This window comes from Brienomyrus brachyistius, chromosome 13 (genome assembly GCF_023856365.1).
Source record: "Brienomyrus brachyistius isolate T26 chromosome 13, BBRACH_0.4, whole genome shotgun sequence".
NCBI lineage: Eukaryota > Metazoa > Chordata > Actinopteri > Osteoglossiformes > Mormyridae > Brienomyrus > Brienomyrus brachyistius.
Genome location: NC_064545.1, coordinates 17,951,512 through 17,972,453, shown reverse-complemented (window position 1 = coordinate 17,972,453; position 20,942 = coordinate 17,951,512). Strand labels below are relative to the sequence as shown.

Below are 20,942 nucleotides of genomic sequence, written 5' to 3'. Positions count from 1 at the left end.
ATGACAACCAACCCTCGTAATGACATCACCCTACTCTTCCCCCGATCACCACGTACCTTGGATCTGTTCACCATCACCAGGCATCAGGCGCCGCTCGGGATGCTCTTTGACTCCCGACGTCGACGTCCCGTCCACGTCAGCCAGTGTTCCTGACGGACACACATGACGACTGGAGTTTAATCCGATTCTCTGGAACTGCAGTGTCTCTGTAGTCCTCTTTGCTATGCAAACCTCTCACCACAAGTCAGTGAAACAAACGGCAAACGTAGTTCTTTTATGATTCTCCTCTCAGCCTGTGTATACAGACTGTACTCTACAAACATTGTCGAGTAAACTTGTGTCAAGGATTTTCCCAGAACACTAGAAGGCAGACTTCTGGCGATTTCTGGATGGTTTCCTTCTCCAGGTTAGGCTCTTTCTCTGATTTGGAAGCGTGTCTCGTTTCCCCATGATGGGAAGTGGATGGTCCACCATACAGGTACCATAGCCTTTCTGAAGCAGGTAAGAACAACGCCTCAAAGCCCGCAGTGGGTGGGATTGCCATACCTGCATCTTGGCAGTAAGCAGCAAAGTGTGTTATAGGTAGTGGGTGAATCCAGCATGTTCCTGATGGTTTATGGGGGCTAATGCTGGCCAGACTTCCTAAGGACCAGTCCTCCTACCAGGCACCACAATACGGAGTAAGGCTTAGCAGAGCCCACTCACCCCTCTGCTTTCCAAGGCAGCATCCCAGGCAGTCAGCGGGTGGTACTGGGGCTCCTCGCAAGCCAAAAGAAGCTTGATTTCCTCTTGGCTTGAAAGAAGCGTTGGCCTTCTCTTTCCCCGAGGGAGAAGTCAACGTCGGTAATTACAACAACCTGTGCTTGAAACCTGGTTTTACAATGTCGAGATCGTGACCGAGTACCCAGCAATAGTGCGTAGTTGCGAAGCGGTAATTGCTTCCAGCACCATGGGAGTGTCCCCTGGGAGCTGGGCGAGGGATACCCAGTGCTTTGAAGAGCCATCCTGGGCCAGCTGGCTGTATTATTCATCGGAATGACTGTACACGTCTGCAGAGAGGTCTAAACCAACAGGGGACATTTAAACTCTCACCGCATGTAGTTTAGACATTAGTGGTGGGGACTGGGCCACATTAAGCACTTGTGGGATTTTTCACTTACACAAAAATGTTCTGAGGGCAGAACGAAAAAAATGATTGGTTCAGAGAGAGAACCAATCAGATTGCAGAGGAGGCGGGTCCAAGCATCTGATTGGTTGGTCTGACATCTGACCAAGATCTGACTGGTTATTTCTCTGAATTGATAATTTTTCGTTCTGCCCTCAGAACATTTTTGTGTAATTAAAACTTCCATGAACGCTTTAAGCCGATGTTATGCATGGCATTACATACAGAACCATGGTTCTGTGTTCGTTGGCACTGTGGCTGCCTGTGGCAAAGGAAGAGAACCGCCTGGCCGGGCTCATCCACTGACATATCCGGAAGATGGCAGCCTTCCCACGTTCCCATGGAGATCGCATGAAAGTGACATCATCTTCTGGGATGTTCGTGTTAATCAGGAACATGTCTCATTTACAGAAAGACGCTGTGGGAGAGAGAGGTATGGTTACTGGGAGGCTGTGGTACCTGGGAGGCTGTGTTCCGTTATTTGCTGCACAGAATGTAACATCTGAGATATACTCTATACTGATGTATAGAGTCTTGCTCTTTAGACAGTGTGAACACTAGGGGAAGCTGTAGTGGCTGGTGGGGTCTATGCAGTAGCTTTATTGGGCAGCTCATTCACTCACACACACACGCGCGTGCACACACACACACACACACACTAACGTTTGTATCCATATCTTTGCGGGGACCGTACATTCATTTCTATGAGTATAACCCTAGTCTCAGCAGTGATGAGCTTAACCCCTACCCAGCCCTAACCTTAACCATAAGCGACCAAAGTAACCAAAAGGCTTTTCAGGTTAACATTGTGGGGATCAAAAAATTGTAAAGGTCAAAAGTTGCAGGTTTTTATCATAATGTGGGGAAATCTGGTCCTCACAATGTAATAATTACAAAAACGCACACGCACGCACACACGCACACGCATGCACACACGCACGCACACACGCACAAGCACGGACACACGCACACATGCACACGCACGCACGTACACATAAACACGCACGCACGCGCACACGCACGTACACATGCACACGCACACACACATGCACACGCACGCACGTACACATAAACACGCACGCACACACGCACACATGCACACGCACACACACGTACACACGCGCACATGCACATACACATAAACATGCACGCACGCATGCACAAGCATGCACGCACACAAGCACACGCACGCACATGCACGTACACATAAACATGCACGCACGCATGCACAAGCATGCACGCACACAAGCACACGCACGCACACATGAACACGCACACACGCACACATGAACACGCACACACGCACACATGCACACGCACGCATGCATGTACACATAAACATGCACGCACACATGCGCACGCACGCACACATGCACACGCACGTACGTACACATAAACACGCACGCACACATGCACACGGACGCACACACGCACGCACACATGTACACGCACGTACGTACACATAAACACGCACACATGCACACGCACACACGCACGCACACATGCACACGGATGCACAAACGCACGCACACACGCATGCACACGCACGCACACACGCACATGCACACACATGCACACGCACGTACATACACATAAACACGCATGCACGCACACATGCACACGGACGCACACACGCACACGCATGCACACATGCACACGCACACACGTATGCACACGCACACATGCACACGTACAGCTTCCATTAGGGATGAAGCTCTCGCTTGCACATGTGAGTTATGAGTGTAACATCACATATTTTAGCTTCAGGTGTGGAGAATGACAGACAGTCCAATACTGCAGAATGAATTCAGGCTTGGCAGAACATGCAGCCAGTAACAATGCAGGAGCTCGTCTCTGTCACTTCTCTTTGAGTCGGGATTTCTTGAGGTCATCCCTGGCTGCTGAACAAAACACGGCAGGGGGGGGGGGTGTATGTGCACTCACACCCCAGAGTCAGTGGGAGACCATCAACACCATTCAGGCTGATCAAGATGATCCAATGATGCTGATTGTCCGGCACCCCCCCCCCCCCCAAAACTGTACATTAATGCATTTCTGGAAGTGAAAAGTTGGGGCACCCTGATGAATTTCAGAGGAGGGTGTAAGTGTGCACCCCCCAGGACTGAGGTCCAAAGTCCGAAGACGTGCAGCTGGCTCCTCTAAATTACCCATAATGTGTGTATTTATGTGCCTGTAATGGACAAGAATCCCACCCAGGATGTTCTGCATCCTTAAATCCTCTCCTGCCTGGGACTGACTCCCAACAATCCAGCACAGCCTAAGTGGTTCAAAGATGGAAGCGCGTTTGCTAGGATTTAACAAAAATATTTTGCTTTAGCTTCGAGTGCTTTGTGCGAGCTCAGTGCGTAGTGCGTGATTTTGGAACAATCTGCAGCATTTGATTGATTGAATTTTGTTGGTCTGTTAAATTTTTAAAGATCTCTGTGCTGGTTACAAATAAAATTGGAATGTATTCTTCTGGAAAACAACACAATAAAATACCCCCCCCCCCCCCCAAAAAAAAATACAACCATTACGAGCCTGGAACAGGAACACACAGGAGTTATGTATGTCCCATCAGTTCCTTTGCATCTAAGGAATGGCACCTTATTGACCAACGTAGACCAGCTCCCATCATGCTCAGCTCCTACCCTCTGTATTTTATACTCCTGTTCACTCTATAGGCTGTTCTGCACATACCCCACCACTGTCTGTACCCTACTTTTTGTTGTCACACCCTTGATGTGACAAGACGTCACCTTTGGCCCCCTGCTTGGGTTAGCACTTTCATACTGAACAAATACAGGTCCCTTCAGCACATAGAATTTCCCGGTGTAAATTTTTGGGTCCACTATAGAGCGTGTCTGCACTCCCGCTCAGTTTGTCCATGCCAATCCTGCCCAGGCCCCAGCAGTGAGGAAGCAGGAACCGCATGCTGACCAAAAGGAGAGGCTACAAGGTCCAGTGTGGGGCTGGTGGTACACTGCACTGCACTGCACTGCTTTTCCACTGCCCCAGGCACCAAAAGAAAAGTACCACAGTAGACTACATCAAGGTGTTGGTTTTACTGTGATGTGGAAAACTGATACTGGTGCTGAATGACAGCACAATGCAAGGTGGGCTGTTTTGTACTGAATTCAAAAAATGGCTGTAGTACGACTGGATGACATGCTATATTAATACCAACATTGCATGTGATGCACATCCAATTACATCTCAAGAACCAGGAAAGTGAGCTAGGCTGAGAACAGGTTTTTCGTACGAACCTTACAGGCTGCACAGACATTACAAGTCCAGGGGGTTTAAGTTTTAGTAAAATATTTTTTCTTTGTCATAAGAAAAATATTAGCAGTTTTAATTTAGCAATTTTCATACATGTCGTCTAAATCACTCCTAGACAGATTTGAGAGAATTTTTTTATTATAACAAAATCAAGTTGCGATGTTCGAAAATTTCTCGTTCGGTCACGGCTTTTTTATTTCGTTGTGCCGTCCTGATCTTGTATATGTTCTTCCAACCAGATTGCAATTAAAGTTTGTAACTGTCTTCACGGTGCCGTTTGAATTGCGTTTCAGAAGCAGGTTATTCACATAACCAATCAACAAAGACAGTGTTTCAAGTTCATCCATCCATCCATTTTCCAAACCGCTTATCCTACTGGGTCGCGGAGGGTCCGGAGCCTATCCCGGAAGCAATGTGCACGAGGCAGGGAACAACCCAGGATGGGGGGCCGGCCCATCGCAGCAGTGTTTCAAGTCCCACCCCAAAGTACCAAAGAAGTAGCCCTGCTGGTTTAGTGCTTTAAGTACTGGAACTTTTGGTACTGGAACTTTTGGTACTGGAACTTTTGGTACTGGTACTTGACCGGAAGTCAATGGAAAAGGGAAAGTAACATACCAAAAGTACGGCACCTGGTGACTGAGGTTTAGCCTGGAAGGGGCCAGAGGCACTCAGGTGGGGGCCACAAAGGCCCAGTGGCTTGTCGGCAATGTGGCACGCTCTGACTCGCCACGCGCCGTCTGCCCGCTGCCGATTAAAGGCCGGGGTGCCCCAGACACGCGCCCTTTTATCAGACCGGCGGGGGCGTCTCCTCCACCCTCCCTGTACTTATCTGCCGCAGCTCTCTGTAATTAGCATGCCCTTTAAGCTATCGGGACACCGAGTTGTCCATGGCCGTGGGTTCTTACGACGGGGCCGCAGACAGAAAACGCTGACTCACCGCGCCGTGAGAAACGTCCCGGGCGCATGACCCACGGCTGTTTAATCTCTCAATAAGGCGCCATAAAAAGCCCAGGGCCTGCCCGCCCGCCTCTCATTTGGACGCCACGGAAGACTCCGGTCTTTTTCATCTCTCATTGTAATTATCATGATAGGGGACCTTCGTCTGCTTCCAGCCACACAGCGATGATGGAGGCAGAGGCTTTAGGCCCCAAGCTGCTCCCGAACGATTTGACATGTTGGCAGGGCAACGGTCAAGGCCAACAGAGCAGCTCCTGGTAATCAAACGGTAATGAGCAACGGGTCGGGATATTACATCCGCCAGAGTAAAAGTCACATGGTAACGGACCCTGTGTCAGCTTGATGCGGTACATCCTCCATCTGAGTTTTGGGGGACGGGTTCAAAATGGCCATGTGACTGATACTGGCGGGGGGGTGAAGACCAGGACACAAATGCAAAATGGTCGCTAACAGTAATTTTCCAAATGTTTAGCTGCACTGTCTAATGCCCTGGCATCCTGTGCAGGGTGAACCTCAGCCTAGTGCTCTGTGCTGAGATAGCCCAGGCCCACCATAGCCCAAGCCCACCATAGCCCAGGCCCACCATAGCCCAAGCCCACCATAGCCCAAGCCCACCATAGCCCAGGCCCACCATAGCCCAAGCCCACCATAGCCCAGGCCCACCATAGCCCAAGCCCACCATAGCCCAGGCCCACCATAGCCCAGGCCCACCATAGCCCAAGCCCACCATAGCCCAGGCCCACCATAGCCCAAGCCCATCATAGCCCAGGCCCACCATAGCCCAGGCCCACCATAGCCCAAGCCCACCATAGCCTAGGTCCACCATAGCCCAAGCCCACCATAGCCCAAGATGGATAAGCATGATGGATGGATGGATTTTTACAGCATTGTTGTGAAGCCTGGTGAAATATTTAGGTTCTTGTGATCCATACTCCTCTGCACCTAGGGTGAACCCCAACCCTGTACCTCATGCTGCCAGGGATAGCCCCCCTCCCCCCCCCCCCAACCTTCAAGAGGTTGGAAAACAGATGGATGGATGGATGGATGGATGGATGGATGGACGGATGGATGTCTGGATGGTTGGTCTCTGTGATAAATCCTGTCAATCTCTGGAGAAGTCTGCAGACACCAAGGAACGATTCCAAACCTCTGAGCACCAAATGCTTTCCTGTGACACCGATAAACAGGGTCACCAGGCCGTGCGGTAAATCCAAGGCAAGAGAAAGTGTGTCTGACTGGGCTGCCCCAGCCCTGATTGGGCACAGCCTTGGAGGGTCTGCGCTGGTCTTTGGGCCGTTATGCTGAGGTCCGGTTTCCATACCAGGAGAACATCTGACTGTACAGCTGCGGTCAGATAATGAGAGGCAGAGCTGAGATGTGCTCTCTGACATGACCACACACATAAAAGTACCACCGCTAGCCCGTCTGTCTCTGTCTAATCCCTTTCTTCAGCTGGGACTGGGGTTGCCAATCACACAACACACACCATTAATGGCTAAGACTCTTTCTCTCGCTGAAGTGCATCAGCAGTTGCATTTACTGCTTGCCTGCTTAGCAGGTCTGCAACAGACCTTGTTTTCAGTAAATTGTCTGCAGGCCTGGCAGAGTTTCCCAGCCAGACTTTGATGGTTTCTGGTCCTTGTTCTCCTTTCATATGCATTTGAATTTGTATTTGTAGTAATAATCCTTAAGGGAGGAAGTCCAAAGTGCATCTTGCGAGTGAGGCTGCAGGACCACGTTGCATTTACGGTTCGTCCAGAGCAACATACAAGCAAGGCCAATGGCACATTGAAAATGACCATGATGTCAAGGAGTCAAATAGGCACAAGTGCAGCTATGCTGAGCTTCCAGTGAATGTTCAGGTACAGGTGTAGACAGGAGCTAGAGAAAAACTACACAACAACTAATAACAGTGTAAGAACCTAAGTAGACTGTTCTAGGAGTAAAAGCACAACATAAGAGCATTCAAAAAAACATGAAGAGGAATCAGATTAGTAGAAGAATTCATGGGACAGATGGATCTTGAGGCCTGGTGGAATCTCTTAAAGTGAGTGTATTTACAAAAATTTGGTTTTCCAAGATATTTTAAGCAGCAAGTCACTTCCTTTCTAGCCCATCTGCAACAATTCCCAGAATTGTAGGGAGCTGGGGGCTGGGGGCTGGGGGCTGGGGGCTGGGGGCCGGGTGGCCAGGTCATTCTGAAGTGTGTTTGTAGCGTTGTTGTAGCACTGATAGCCATGCTGGTTGAGCTGGGTAATACTACTTGACTGGGCACAAATACTAGTGATGACTCAGTTACTACTGAAGTACAAATTATGAACAAATATAGTGGCTGTTTGAGATAAAAGATGCGTCGTGATTCATTAACTATGAAAAAACGTGAGTTCAGCATTTAACTTGCATTATTCCTGACTTGTTCCTTCAGTAGATCACAAAGGTTTACAGAATTAACAGACATAGTAACAAATATAACTGCTTGAGATAAAACATGCGTCACGCTTCATTAAAAATGAACAAACATAAGATCAGTATGTAACTAAGACTTTGTCTGTGGTTAATTAATACAATTAATAGCATAATACTATAGTATTTGTGCCCTTTCAAGTAAAGGGTTACCAGGGTATGGTCATCAGCAAAGCATCCCCACACTGCCTCCCGCAGGCTCGGCAGGGAAGCACATGGCGTAAACCTCTCCACATCATTCAAATGAGAATGTTTTTAATGTACCATGTGTTGGTAACAAGGCTCCAGCTGCTGAATTTCCTTTGTGTGAATGAGAGCAGATTTACTACCAAGTGATGTACTAAACTGTTCTGGGTGTAGGACAGCAGGGGTGGAGCTGAAGGCCGTGTCCACAAGTGCCCGAGGGCCTGCTGGAGTCACAGCGAGGGCCAGCTAACTCCTCCCTCCATCAGGACGAAAGCAGCTTCCTGGGAACTCCGTTCACCCCGGGAGACCCAACAAGCAGTCACCGAAAAACATTTCCAAGGAACTGCAGCACTTTTTCTGTAAGTCAGACATGCGGGCAGCCAAACATTTGTTTGAGAGTGACCTGATACGTGGCTTATTATAACCTCTTGATATTTCTGGCTAATCTGGCTCATTTTCACAAAATATTCTTATAATGATTCATGTTTGAATTACAGCATTAGTTAGAACATTAACGCGTTTATCTGAGTCTGCTTCAGGTGTGGGAACAGGGTCCTCATGTTCCATTGGTTGATTGTTCACACCTGTTATGCCTAGATGTGCATGCTTGGTAGCTGACATTAACTTAGCAGATACTAAAGTGATGCAGAAGTGAGAGACACTGGGCCTTACTTAGTGGCCGGATGGTAATAGCATTCTGCCAGACACAGGATTAGAAGCAGAGAGTTCAGGGCACCTGGCCACGCCCACCGTCCGCAGGATGAGTTGGCATCGTACCCACCTCGCTTACCATGTGAGTTCCAAAGCAGCAGCACCGTTTGCCTCCTCTTCAGTCGTGTCGTGGTCGTCCTCCATGACCAGGACGGTGCATCTACTGATAAACGGCTCAAGTGTGAGCTGGGTGTGTGTAGCATCATATTCCGAGGTTGGCTGCTAAGTTTTTCCGTGTCCCCCCCCCCCCCCCCCCCACCAGTGATGGAGGATTCCAAAAGGTGGCTCCCCCCGAGCATGCTGTGATGGAAGCTGCCCAATCAATGTGCTGTTAGCAGTTCTTGCTTGGCTGGCCCATGTGACCTGAATCTGAAACCCCGTCTATCTGCCCCCCCATTTGCCATAAACAATAAAGCAGTGGGAAGCTGGATAGTGGGAAGGCCACTCCTCCTCCCCCACAGAGATGGCCTCCTCGTTACCTGCCTAAAGGCCGTTTGGCAGGTAGAGCACTGGCCAGACACTGGCTGAGCCATTGTGCTGCATTGCTCTCCTTAATCACGTGTAGAGTGCCCCTTGGTGTGGAGCCTGCCTCCTCAGCTCCCCCTGCTGGCCACCATGGCCCATGACAGCTTACTGGCAGTTTCTGCTGGCTGGGAGCTGGTTCCGCTTGTGTGGAAGCAAAGTGGCAGTTGGGGAGGGTTTTATCATGGAGCCCCCTCGGGGCCTCTGCTGATGGGGGCTGCTGGGCTGACTTTGGGCCCTGGGAAATAGGTTTTCCAGGAAAACAGTGTGGTGCTGATTATGGCTTCCCTCCAAACATGCACGATTCCTGAAAAGATGTATGTACCCAGGAGAATTCCAGGAAAAAGTGAGAAGTATCAATTATACCGTAGAGGAAATTACATGTGTGTTACTGGGAGCCAGAACAGGGGGTTTCCAGAGGCTCTGTAGGCTCAAGTGCTCTGTTTGTTATTTCAGCGTTTGCAGACAGTTGCAACATCGCCACCTTGTGGCGGATAAGAGTAAATGCTAAGACCATCTCACTATGTTTGGTTCATTTGAATCGTCAGATGAGGAAATTCATGAAGTTAGAATTAACAAATGGTGGATCAGTGGGTAGCACTTGCCTCACACCACAGATATGGGTTTGAAACTTGTTCAACTGCGTTTATTATAGATTTAATTGAACTATCTGCAAATGGCAACTCTGAGTTACCCATAGTCAAGGGCATTACTTTGGGTTGAGTATTGGGAGGTAGATGTCCCCCCCAATTTATGGGGGTCCAATGGGTTGAATTGACTGTTTTATTTTGGGGAGGGGGGGGGGGGGGTTGTAACCCCCCCACCCACCGCCCATAATTTGCAGCCATGCCCATAGTGGACTGACTGGAATTCTGCCCAGGGTGCACCCCAGCCTTGTGCCCTACACTGCCTGGCATAGGCTTCTACTAGCCTGACCAGGATTAGCCATGGGATGGGATGCAAGATGCAGTCTGATCTTTGACTTGGATTAAGTACAACACCGTCGCAACCCTTTGATTTCTGTCCCAATTAATCAGAGGAATTTCTACACAAATGCAAGCCGGGGGGGGGTCTGCGAGATGGGTTACCCCAACGCCGCTGCATGCAGAGCTCACTAAGAATGATGTCTTAATATTGCAGATGCGAAACGGCCAGCTGGTCATCGTTAGTCGCAACTCATCCCTCTTTGTCATGTTCCACTCACATTGCACATGTTTTATCAGACCTAAGATGCATAAATCAACAGACACAGCATCTCTGTATATAGAGCTTTTATTTAAAAGGCATACATATTTTATGGAGTTAAAATGCACTCTTTAAAAACTGAGTACAAAACAGATTGATACAACCTCTTGGCTACAATTAATAGAAGCGTCTGGCTATCATCCTGACTTTCCCAGCTCCGTGTCTGTCCGGGGGGGGGGGGGGTGAGGTGTGTCTTGTCTTTAATATATTATTCAAGTCAAACTCACCAATTACTATTTCCAATATTCTAAAAACATTTGAGTTCCCTGTTATGTTTCTTTGCTACAAACATAAAAACATTTGAATTTACATGTTTAAGTTTGTACAAGAACTATTTTTCATACAACATACAGTTTTATAGCCCACGTTCCCATCAGCGTAAAATGAGACTTTTATGAATCCCCTCAGTGACCAGACAGTCTAACACTTTAGGACACAGTCACACCAGACGAGAACCGATTCTTGTTCCTCACGGAAGCTGAGGTCCAAATGTCCAACAATGACTCTACGACGTCAGACATTTGTCAGTCAACCTTCAGCTGACGAGTGCTGGGTGCTAACAGCTTCTCCACACTGAGCATAGCAAATGCAGTGCGGAATTCACTGGATGTTATAGCAAGCTTATGAGGCCTGACATAAGGATCCACATACTGGAATTCCCTAAGTGCAACATACTAAGGAAAATAACAGGAAAGTCATTCAGTATATAAGAATAATAGTAGTGATGCTTAAGGCCCCTCATGAGCTTCCAGCCTGTCTCTGATTGGATGTAAATGCTACCCCTGTGATCATATGACACACAGCATTCCTTTGACATAGAAGGTATTAGGACAAGTGTAATGTAGCTTAAGGAAATTGACATTTTCCCCCAGATTACCGACAGAAAGAGCTTGGGATCATTATAAGTGCCACCTGGCAGTCTGGGCTGAGATACCGCTGGGAGAATAGCCAGGCTGGGTCCCAGTGACAACTCTGGTGGGTAGTGTTTCCAAGGCAACCCTCCTCCCCCCCCCCCCCCCCCCCCAATCATGGTCCCCTGCTACAGGGGCAGTGTGTCTCTGCTGATCTCCCCCGGCGTCTCCTTCAGTTTGATGGTCACTGCTTTAACCTCGGTGTACTCTCTCAGTGCGTACTCACCCCTGCAGAGGCAAGAAACGGCCCTTACTCCTTAGTTACTAAAACATGTCACAGAAAGTCAGCAATATCTGTTTATTCGCTTCTGACTAAGAGGTTTCTGTGGCTGCTGTGTGTCAGTCATGAGAAACGTTGGCCCTTAATGTGACTTACTGTGCAAAAAGTTGCATCATTAGAGTGAAGAGCACTTACTTTTGGAGCATGAAGATTACTCATCTCTGCTGCAAACTCCCGATGTTGAGTGGGTTTGTACTTATTTCTGCTCTGTTACCCTACCGTTACTGTCTAGTTCCTGTAAAAATGGCTCTGAAAATTCTGATTTTGTCTAGACGACGCTGTATAAATGTATTACTGACTAGTGAGTCGAAAAATACGGTGCATAGCCGTATAGCATGTGTGGGTCAGCGGGCTGAGCCTCTGTGCCTGTGAGCGGAAGGTTGTTTGGTCCGAGCTCGGCCTGTGTGAGAGTGAGGAGGAGGAGGGCGGCCTTACAGCTCTCGCCCGAAGCCGGACATCTTGTAGCCGCCGAAGGGAGTCTGGGCGTGCAGAGCATTGTAGCAGTTCACCCTGTGGGACAGGAGGGTGGTGGGGGAGGTGAGGCAGAGTGGGGAGGGTTGCCAGACTCTCGGAGAACAAAGGAGACTTTATAGCAGGCCGGACATCTGCAGCCTGCAGCCAAGCCTTGGCTTTTACTTCACTGCTTATCTGTTCTGTTCATTTTCATTTTGTGTTGACGTTGTGAGCTAATGTTGGGTGTTAGCATTGGGGGTCTTTAGTTTTGGTCAATGGTGACGTGTCATTCTGATCACCAGAAGGTGAAAGACGTTTTACCATTTTAAGTAACACTATTTCATTTTAGTGCACAGAAAAGCTGAACAGCCAAAATTCCTTGTTTTCTTTAGATGTTGTGACGTCATGTATGGATGTACAGATACTGTATAACCTACCAGACAGTCCCACACTGCAGGGCACTGGACAAGCAAAGCGCCTGGTCCACGCTCTCTGTAAATACCGCGGCGACCAGCCCGTATTCTGTGCTGTTTGCCCTCTGGATCACTTCCTCCAGGGTTTTAAACTTGAGTATGCACTGCACAGGGCCGAAGATCTGAGGAGCACAAGCCCACCGTTAAGTGTTCGTAACACGTGATTCCACATGCAGAGCTACACACAAATCCAGCAGGTGGCACTGTTGTGCCTGTTACTAGACCTACAGTACGCATCTGACTACAAACAACTAACAAGGTTGGCCAACCCTGACCCTAGTTCTGCATTCCTGAAGGACTTGGAGAATACATGTTAATCAGCACCACCTGTCCAGTAGAAAGTAGCTACTGTAATGGTAACACACGGCGTGGCCCTTGGGATCCAGGTCCTGCCCCCCCAACTCAGTTTATGTCATGTTATGAAATCAGCAGGCCTGCGTTCTGCTGCAGCACCTCTTCCTTTGCGATGCGCATGTGATCCTGGACCTCGGAGAACACGGTGGGCTGGATGTAGAGGCCCTGGTTTCGGACAGCGACGCCCCCACACTCCAGCTTGGCCCCCTCCCGCTTGCCGCTCTTGATCATCTCCATGATCTTGTCGAACTGCTCCTGGTCAATCTTGGACGAAACACCTCTGTCAGCACGGGCTGGGGGGGGGGGGGATGAGGACGTCGGCGGTCAGTGGAGGGACATGCACCTGCGGCCCATGCGATGTCCGTGGGTCCATGGGATCCCCCGGCACCACGCGCTTGGCGCGTTCCACACTGAGGCGCACAAACTCCTGGTAGACGTCCTCCTGCACGAAGATGCGCGAGGCGGCAGTGCAGCACTGGCCCTGGTTGAAGAACGCCCCCTGCTGGGCCTCCTCCACAGCCTTCTGCACTGCAGAGCGCAGACAGCACTGTCACGCTCTGTACTCTGCTCAATACCCCCTTCCCCCAAATCGAGGGCCCCCTGGCCCCCCGCCATGCCGCGGGGGGGGGGTGTAATCCCCCAGCACTCACGATCAGCGTCGGCCAGAACGATGCAGGGGTTCTTCCCTCCCAGCTCCAGTGTCACTCTCTTCAAATTGCCTCTTCCCGCTGCCTGCTGGATCAGCTTCCCGACCTGTGGCGTGAAAGACCGCCACATGCAGGGGGCGCCGGTGAGCTTCAGAGCACCGTTCCAAGTGTTGCAGCCTGAGACCCGCTCTGCTAACCCTCATCTCTCAGCATGAATGAGCAGAGACGGCGCCCCCACACTGGAAAGTCACACTGGAAAGGCTCACCTCAGTGGACCCTGTGAAGGCCACCTTCTCCACGTCCATGTGGCAGGCCAGGGCACCCCCTGCAGTGGGTCCGAAGCCAGGCAGGATGTTTACGACCCCTGGGGGGAATCCAGCCTTCCAGGAACATACATGGGGGGTAAATGATGGTCAGCAAGATAAATTCCTCTGCAGAACGATAAGTGTACAACAGAAATTGAGCAAGGCGGAGATTTTCCAGTGCGATAGATAAGTACAGTCAACATGTGAGTGATTCTCTCCGAGTAGGACGGTCCTGCTTTGTGTTAAAGGGTGGGCTGTGTTCTCACCTCCTTGATCAGCGCCCCCATGTGGAGGGCTGTGAGCGGCGTCTGCTCGGCCGGCTTCAGGACTACGGTGTTGCCGCAGCTCAGCGCCGGGGCGATCTTCCACATGAACATCAGCAGGGGGAAATTCCACTAACGGACAAGTCAGTGGAAAGTGGAGTCAGAACGCAGTCATGGAAACGGGGAAGGCAGCGCATAGTGTGACTCAAAACAAAGACTCGCATCCCAGTAAAGACCCCTGAGAGTGCATGCAGAGTCAGGCAGCAAATGTAAGAGACTCACTGACCCAACGTGATTGTAAAACTCTGATCTCAGCTTGGCCGCAGGTCTTTGGTTTCTGGAACCGAGCTCCCTGCCTCTTTCACGTTATGACTCACCAGCTTTGTGTCTCACGGCTGATTCCAACAACGTCACTCTGCCACTATGATGTAATTCCCTGAGTCTGACAGCTGGGGACGGTTTTTGTGTTGTTTCAAAGGGGATCGAGGAGCCAACAGCCAATTTTAACTGATAATCTTCTAAGACTGTACATCCTACTAGTGTAAAATGTTTTTTCTATTAGTGCAACACAATAGATTTAATAACAGCCATTACAGTGACTGTTAGCACATGTGAACTTCTGCATTTCCTGTATTGCTTTATTTGCTAACAAAAACAATGATTAGATCACCCCCAAAGTATTCCTGCTGTAAAAGCATCCTCCACCTGACAGATTTCTCTCTGATCTTAGTAATATTACCCTTCAGAGAGATTACAGTTTGGCCCAGTTATGACTAGAGAGTGATAAGATTAAGATTACATTTCCTGCAGAGTTCAGTTTCCCTTTAAACCTGAGCATTCGCTTGGATGGCAAGCGCTGTGTCTGTGACTGTGAGCCAAATCGCTTCCGTAGTCCTGCCATTTGGAAGTAAGGATTTGGAGTAAATCTGATTCTAAATAGCCGTTAATTGATTGGACGCTGTGGGGGAAAGACAGGCTCACATGGGCAGATTTCTGTCACGCAGAATTCAAGGGATGCTGCAAATACAGCTATGCCTGCGCTCATCGCTGAACAAAAGTCTGCACGTTCATCAAGATACGTGCACTGAGAGGCGACGAGTGTCTTCAGTTTTTATCTGAGTTCACAGCTTCTACGTGTCACTGTGCAGCGTAAGAGATGCAACCAGCACCGGACGCCAAGGCGGGATGGAAAATCGAGGTGTTTTTTGTTACTTACTGGAATAATTGCCCCGCAGACGCCGATTGGTTCATGTCTAGTGAAGCACAGAAAGCTGTCATCTGCAAAATGTCAGAAAGGGTGTGAATCAGAGACCATGAATCAGGGGCCTTGTGTTCAGCTGGTCCGGGATTAAGTTTTCAAAAACCAAGCGCTACACACAGGACGTCTCGGCAAGGCTCGCAGGGTAACTGCAGGTCCACAGCCTGCCACAATAGGGAGAATAATACAGTGAGAAAAGAATGTGGCTTCAAAAGGGGGCGTGGCCACATGGGGAGTGGGTCGTGGCTATATCTAAAGGGCGAAAACAAAGTGAGGCTTTGCGAAAATGAGGGCCGGGTTGTTATTCATCAACACTCAAATCGTGACAGCCCCTCCGCCTCTGGGTAGACATGTGCCCCAGTTCAGATGTCGTCTCCATTACCGGCACATAGGGACATTGTGTGTCAAAAGAGATCTAAGCTACCTGAGGTATCGCTGTCTGTGTGATCAAGGTTGCCAGTGGGTATCACAGGATTACAGAAGGGAACTTGTCACTAGGAGGCTGGTTCAAATTCCGGAAGCGGAATGGTGTTTACCTTTCGAGAAGGGAACCCAGTTCCATTTAAGTATTCAGCTCTTAGTCGGCTACGCAATTTCAAATCTGCATAAACATTATAATACAATAATAATAATAATAATAATAATAAAATAATATTAACAATAATGGTCCCTAGCCATACCTGCTTTGGACCCTTAAAAAGGCCTATCGGAATCATGTATGTCTGTAATTGATCTTACTATTGTCCTATAATCTTGATGACGGTCATTTTAAGTCCCTATGATGTCAGTCATCCATCCACAGGGACAGCGAGCAGGTGACCCGCGCTGCAGACTCCTCGGTGAATATTCAATCCGGCTTCTGCCTTAATGCTTTCCTGTCTCCAGGGCTGCTCTTTGGCTGTGTGTGCAGACCGCGGGTCTCCTCCACATCAAGGCAGCCGCCGGCTCTCAGCTTTCCCTGATCTACTCCCGCAATCCCGCATGTAAAATCTGCAAGCCAGATAATGCGTGGCTGCTTTGGTTGGCTATCACAGGTGAAATTTGCATAGTGAACGGTGCGATTTGCGGGAAGAGTTGCTGTAAGCTGCAGTGAGGCTGATAAGGATTATCTGAGCATGGAAATAGCAGTCTTACTCTGAGCCCCAGTGTGGCTTCATTAATTGGCTGTTCTAAATTAGAATACATTATAAAGGACTTTTTTATACGAAAGACTTTTTTATATTGTTACTGATATAGACACAAATCCCTCACTTGAAAGATTTAGCCAGCCAGGAGTCAGAAGGAGAATCTTCTGATCCGTAATCAGACACATTTTCCATTGTGCCAGCAGCCCGACTCTATGGGCATTTAGTCTAATTACTCCCATAATGAGTCTAATTAAGGAAGGTCAGCATCTGCGAGCTGTCCCTGGGGCGGGGATTATGACACGTTCCCTGACAGTTGGCCCTAATTGGTTACAGACAGCACCCCTCCCCTTCGCACCCACAGCTATGGATTTGAATTTAAACACCAGAAAACTAGGAGACCAGCTCTGGTAAATATACCCCCCAGATCAGCTGGAACGCTGCACTGTCGACTTGGGGGGGTGGAGAATGAACTCTGGGGGAGAGCCCACGCACACTTAAGAAAAGGGCACCTGAACGCACTCGGACGTGCATTGACGTGACGTGAGATAGGCGGGCACAGGACCCACTGGACATTGGTGGTTATTTATATGCAATCAATACGCGTCAGAAGAGGCTCACTCACCCACGGGCATCGTCCTGCCCTGGATTTTGTCGGCCCATCCAGCAAAGTATCGCAGCGTTTTGATGCTGCCATCCAGGTCGATGAAAAAGGAGTGTAAGAAGGGCTTTCCCGTGTCCATCGACTCCATGGTCTGAGGCGAAACAAAGACACAAACTGTACGGTGAATTAGCAAGGCGCTGTTTGGTCCATCAGTCCATCAGTGAAATCCTGATAGGTAGCCTGCTGCTTTCTGCGTGCCTGCATTGTGGAACTGAGGATGTAGTCATGCAGAAACATCACAGGCTATTAGGAAGTTTTATGAAAACCTGGAAAAAGCTCTGCGTGTGTTATAGCTACTTATATGAATTCTAGGTTCATTATCTTAACCATGCAGCAAAAAAAAAAAAAACATAAAAAAAAAAAAAAACAACTCATTTCAGGTGAGAGTGCAGAACTGAGTGGCGATTTATCAAAATGTCACCGGTGCCATTAAGCTGTAAGAAGGTCCCAGTGTAGCCCAAAGTACTGACAAGAAACGTATAAGGCACCGGACGCGGTCAGGCTCGCGGTACACGCAGTGCCTTTTCCAGGCACGCGCAACTCTTTGGCACACGCGACGCTTAGCGCTCACATGCTATCGCAGCTTTCGCTGATGCCCCGATCTATTTACAAATGCATCTCCTAATGCGATCTAGCAGGTCAGTTAAGGGGATACGTTAAACAGGGCTCTGATTACACAAATTAGTGCCCGATTTAAAGAAAAACGACACTCGGGTAAAAGAGCCAGGGGGATTTAAATGATGTCACCCCTGTTCTAATAAAACAAAATTCTGGCATGACTGACACCGATAGGGCCAGAGGGTGCATTTTGCGTGGTGGGGTACAACTTATTCCCCAACACTAATTATTCCCAAAAGTGTGATAAGTGTGTTGTAACCATCCTGGTTATCCTGCATGCTTCAGCAAATTAGGAGTAAAATTATTTCCGTCCTACACTAAATAAGTACAAGAACATGATATATATCAAACTTATGACATCACTCGTGCTTATTGTGATGAATATGAAATGTTTATACCAAAAATGACTCTTTTACTCCATATCATGAAGAATATTAAATCATCCTGGCGCTTAAGATATGATAAACTGCATGTAATCTCCTCCTCCATCGCGGGGAAGCTGCTGGGCTGCCAGTAAACATGATTTTCCACATAGGCTGTTTGTGAAATCTCAGGTTTGATATTATGCGGCATGCGGCTGCTGCTGGTTAAAAATCGATTCACTGCGGTTGTTTGCCAAGCAGGCAGCCCCCGTCCCTCTTGAGCGCTTGTTCGCCCGGCGTGTAGCAACTCACGGCCAGTAGGTGGCGGTCTCTTTCCAAAAGATCGGCCAGCTTATTCAGCAGGTTCCCTCGGCTGGACGCGTCCATCCTTCTCCAGGTAGACCCCCTCTGGCCAGCCACCTTGGCCGCCTCCACTGCCTTCTCCACATCGGCCTGGGGACACATGATCAGTCCATTTAACAAGACCGTTAGTGCGCTGAAACTTTCTCGTGTGACAGTAAAGAAAATGTGAGAACCTTCCGTTTTAGTCATTCCATTTTTTTGTTCAGCCTTGCCATTTTTCGTTCTCAATAACCTTAAAGCGAAATTAGTCACGGACATCTGTGAAAGCCTTCTTCCCGGTAGGGTTAGGCCATTTCATGATTTCACGAGTTATTCTCACCTTATCGGCCTCCTCCACGTCGCAGATCTTCGCACCTGTTGCAGGGTTATATGTGGAGAACTTCTTCCCACTAACAGAGCAGTGCCATTCATTATTGATAAAAATCTGGAATGGAAAAGACAGCGGCAAGAAATTGCAGTATTCTTGCGTAACGGTACATCGTTTAACAAATCATTACCGAAATGACGCCATTATGATGTTCAGGATAAAAAAAAAACCTTAGTGTCAAACCAGTCGCGTTATACTTTTTTCCATACAGAAGATACGGTGAAATATATATATATATAACAGACTTGTATATAAACTTCATGTTTTAAGTTGCGCACCTTCACTTGGCACGATTTAAAAAACTTTTTAAAAGTTTCTTTTATATTACATTTCAACGTACATACAGGATCCAGTAGGTATACATTAATCTCCGTACTTACAACAATTGCACATAAATAGGGCGAGACGTAACGAACAAGCGAAGGACTGACAAACGTAACGAAGCGGCTCAGCCTGTTGAATTAGTATCAAATCAGTGCTAAACCGTAAACATTTCCCTGCCTCCACCTGTTGCACGTTATTATAAACGCGTCCAGCAGCGCGCTTGGTATTTAGCTCAATTGCAGATGTTTTTGGACCCTCCCGGCACTTACTCTGCATCGCACTAAAATATGGGCACTTCATCTTCATTAAATCGACGTCCTACCTTAGTATGTCTGACTTCCACATCCTTCAGCGGACGTGGGCAAACCTTCTCCTCTGGCAGCCTATTCGCTTTAGTCCCGTTCTGGGTCATGATCTTTCTCTGGAAATGAGTTTTCAGGGTCGCGCCAGGTCCCAGCACTCCGGTGTGTAATCTCCTAACCAATACAACGGGCTTTATACGGCTTATTTAAGATCCTCCCTCGTATTGGATGACTGATAAGAATAAAACAGCCCCACCCCTCCTTTTCTGTGGGCATCCACACCCCCTCCTCTCAATTCCACTTACAGTTAAAACAGTAATATTTGTCTGGAATGTCCATGCTGACTACTTCTTAAGCTATTCATCACCGCAGACTGTTCTCACTCATCCAGATGGATAATGTGGCTTCACTATAATAAGACCCCCCCCCCCCATCACACATAGTATAATTTAACACTCTCTCAGGGTGGGGACAGGTTCTTTGATTCTCACCTAAATGCACTCACACATCAAGAAGGATGACCGTGCCTGTTGCCGGTCAACACCGAATTGGAGTAGAATTTGTGAATGTTTTTTATTACGATATTTATACCATTATGGGCACCTGAGGCCTCCTCTGCCCCCCCCCCCCCCCCAGATTGTGCATCTGGTTCTGATGGAGACTGACACACCTGAAATCATGGAGACCAGCTCTGTTGTCGCTGGGGGACCTGTACTCTGGTCCCGTTCATGTGTATAGATTCTACATGTCCGGTATCTGCCATTGAAGGCCAGCAGGGACAACTGTTGTCTGCTCCCCCCCCCCCCCCGTCTAACACACCTTAATGAGTCAGGGTTTTGGGTGGCTGTTGTGGTGGGTGAAGGGAGGAAATGATGCAGTGAAAGGTCACGGTGGGAAAAGGTGGGTGAGGAAGCACAGGGAGATGGAGAGATGGAGGACGTGCTCTTGATAATGCCGTTATGGAAATGACAGAGCGAATTACAGAGCGAAACCCAATTACACCGGCGGAACCAGTCACGCAAAGTGGCCTGTTCCATCGCCCGTTATCTGCTGTCCTGTTCCCCCAAACGCACGGTCAACATTTGTATACCAAATGGGCCTCGTATCACGGAAAGGGTGACTCCAGATTAGCAGGCGTTACACGGCGCTATCGCTTTCGTCATTGTCACATGCGTGACAAAAAAATGCCGGGATTGTGTGACCTTACTGAGTGACGGCAGAATGCGAGCCTGAAAATCCTCCATGTCATCAGCGCTTCCGGCGATCTCAGCGAGGGTTAATTATTGAGCAGATTCTCGACGTGGACCTACTGACTAATAAAAGGCAGGGAGACTAAAGTGTTT

At 48.7% G+C, this 20,942-nt stretch overlaps 2 protein-coding genes across 2 annotated transcripts in view; one reads left to right on the top strand and one right to left on the bottom strand.

Moving 5' to 3' along the window:
* The window catches only part of LOC125706431 (major intrinsically disordered Notch2-binding receptor 1-like), a 57,406-nt gene that overhangs the window by 3,172 nt on the left and 33,292 nt on the right, over positions 1-20,942 (top strand). Inside the window, exon 4 of the mRNA XM_048973129.1 lies at positions 8,228-8,412. The gene's annotated coding sequence lies outside the window, so the exon portion shown is untranslated. The remainder of the gene's footprint in view (positions 1-8,227; positions 8,413-20,942) is intronic.
* On the bottom strand, positions 11,538-19,839 carry LOC125706433 (aldehyde dehydrogenase family 1 member A3-like). The gene is made up of 13 exons (XM_048973133.1): positions 19,620-19,839; positions 18,926-19,030; positions 18,556-18,696; positions 17,225-17,354; positions 15,434-15,495; positions 14,221-14,349; positions 13,916-14,029; positions 13,653-13,755; positions 13,346-13,530; positions 13,102-13,266; positions 12,613-12,770; positions 12,158-12,232; positions 11,538-11,670 (listed from the first exon to the last, which is right to left on the bottom strand). Exons 1-13 carry the CDS (start codon positions 19,707-19,709, stop codon positions 11,571-11,573), a joined length of 1,557 nt encoding a protein of 518 aa, XP_048829090.1. The 5' UTR covers positions 19,710-19,839; the 3' UTR covers positions 11,538-11,570.